The 1,548-nt window shown below is 42.9% G+C and overlaps 1 protein-coding gene across 1 annotated transcript; it reads left to right on the top strand.

The window, feature by feature from the left end:
• Nucleotides 1-287: 287 nt before the first annotated feature.
• LOC121963226 (zinc finger protein OZF-like) lies at nucleotides 288-1,541 on the top strand (the record flags this gene model as incomplete). Its single annotated transcript, XM_042513544.1, has 2 exons — nucleotides 288-919; nucleotides 1,154-1,541. Coding segments are annotated over 2 exons (1,020 nt in total), but the record flags the coding sequence as incomplete, so codon positions are not given.
• Nucleotides 1,542-1,548: the final 7 nt, after the last annotated feature.

Here is a 1,548-nt window from a genome sequence, read left to right as displayed (position 1 = left end):
TGTTCTTCTGTTCTGACTGATCAGGTCAGACACTCTGCACTCAGTCGGCTGTTTAGTTTTTGTGTGTTTTTGCTCATGTCCACACACAGAAACTGAAACCATTAATTGCCTGTATCAACAATCTGTCGGAGTAGTTTGTTTAGATTTTGGTTGTTCAGCAGCAGAACTTTGAGTTCATCCTCAGAATAAGATCTCTAAGAATCTCATGATGATTCAAGCTACTTCTGATTGTTTTACTCATTTTTTGGTTTGAGTTTAATGAAAGTCAGTAATGTGTCTGTGCTTCATTATGTCCTGCAGACATCCAGCAGCTGTTGGTGGTAGAAGAAGAGCTTCTCCCGTCCAGTGTGGACCAGGAGGACCCAGAGCCCCCACACATTAAAGAGGAGCAGGAGGACCCAGAGCCCCCACACATTAAAGAGGAGCAGGAGGAGCTGTGGAGCAGTCAGGAGGGAGAGCAGCTTCAAGGTCTGGAGGAGGCTGATATCACCAAGTTCCCATTCACTCCTGTCCCTGTGAAGAGTGAAGATGATGAAGAGAAACCTCAGTCCTCACAGCTTCGTCAAAGACTAACTGAACAGATGGAAACAGAAGCTGATGGAGAGGACTGTGGAGGACCAGGACCAGACAGGAACTCACATCCAGATACACATTTACAACCAGAGACTGAGGACAAGACTGGAGACTCTTCTGAACCTGAGATTGAAGTCAGTGTTGATGATTGCAAGGAGACCAGAGAACCTCAGTCAGGTTTAAACTCTCTGAAAAATAATCAAGTTCCTGTCAGTGAGAAACCATTCAGCTGCTCTGAATGTGGGAAAAGATATGGCGTCAAGAAAAATCTGAAAAGACACATGATAACTCATTCAGGAGAGACACCATTCAGTTGCTCTGAGTGTGGGAAAAGATTTGGCTTCAAGTCAAAGCTGAAGACACACGTGAGAACTCATACAGGAGAGAAACCATATACTTGTGCAGTGTGTACTAAAGCTTTTAAAGGGCTTTGGCATCTAAAAATTCACATGAGAACTCATACAGGAGAGAATCCATTTACTTGTGCAGATTGTGGGAAAGTACTCAGTGAAAGTGGAAAACTGAAGATACACATGAGAACTCATACAGGAGAGAAACCATTTATATGTTCAGTGTGTAGTAAAGCTTTCAATGAGTGTGGGAATCTAAGGAGACACATGATAACTCATACAGGAAAGAAACCATTCAGCTGCTCAGTTTGTGGTAAAGGTTTCAGCGAAAATGCAAAACTGAAGATACACATAAGAACTCATACAGGAGAGAAACCTTTCAGTTGCACAATGTGTGATAAAGCTTTTAATGAGCAATGGAGTCTAACAAGTCACATGAGATCTCATACAGGAGAGAAACCATTCAGGTGCACAGAGTGTGGGAAAGCTTTCAGTACAAGTGGCACACTGCATTCCCACAGGAGAACGCATACAGGAGAGAAACCATACAGCTGCTCAGTTTGTCACAAATCTTATACACAGAGTGGTAGTTTATCCAAACACATGAAATCCCACAAAAGAGACA

The sequence above is a fragment of the Plectropomus leopardus genome, unplaced genomic scaffold (genome assembly GCF_008729295.1).
Source record: "Plectropomus leopardus isolate mb unplaced genomic scaffold, YSFRI_Pleo_2.0 unplaced_scaffold10508, whole genome shotgun sequence".
NCBI lineage: Eukaryota > Metazoa > Chordata > Actinopteri > Perciformes > Serranidae > Plectropomus > Plectropomus leopardus.
The sequence above is the reverse complement of the archived record's forward strand: the minus strand, read 5'-3'. Positions and strand labels throughout refer to the sequence as shown.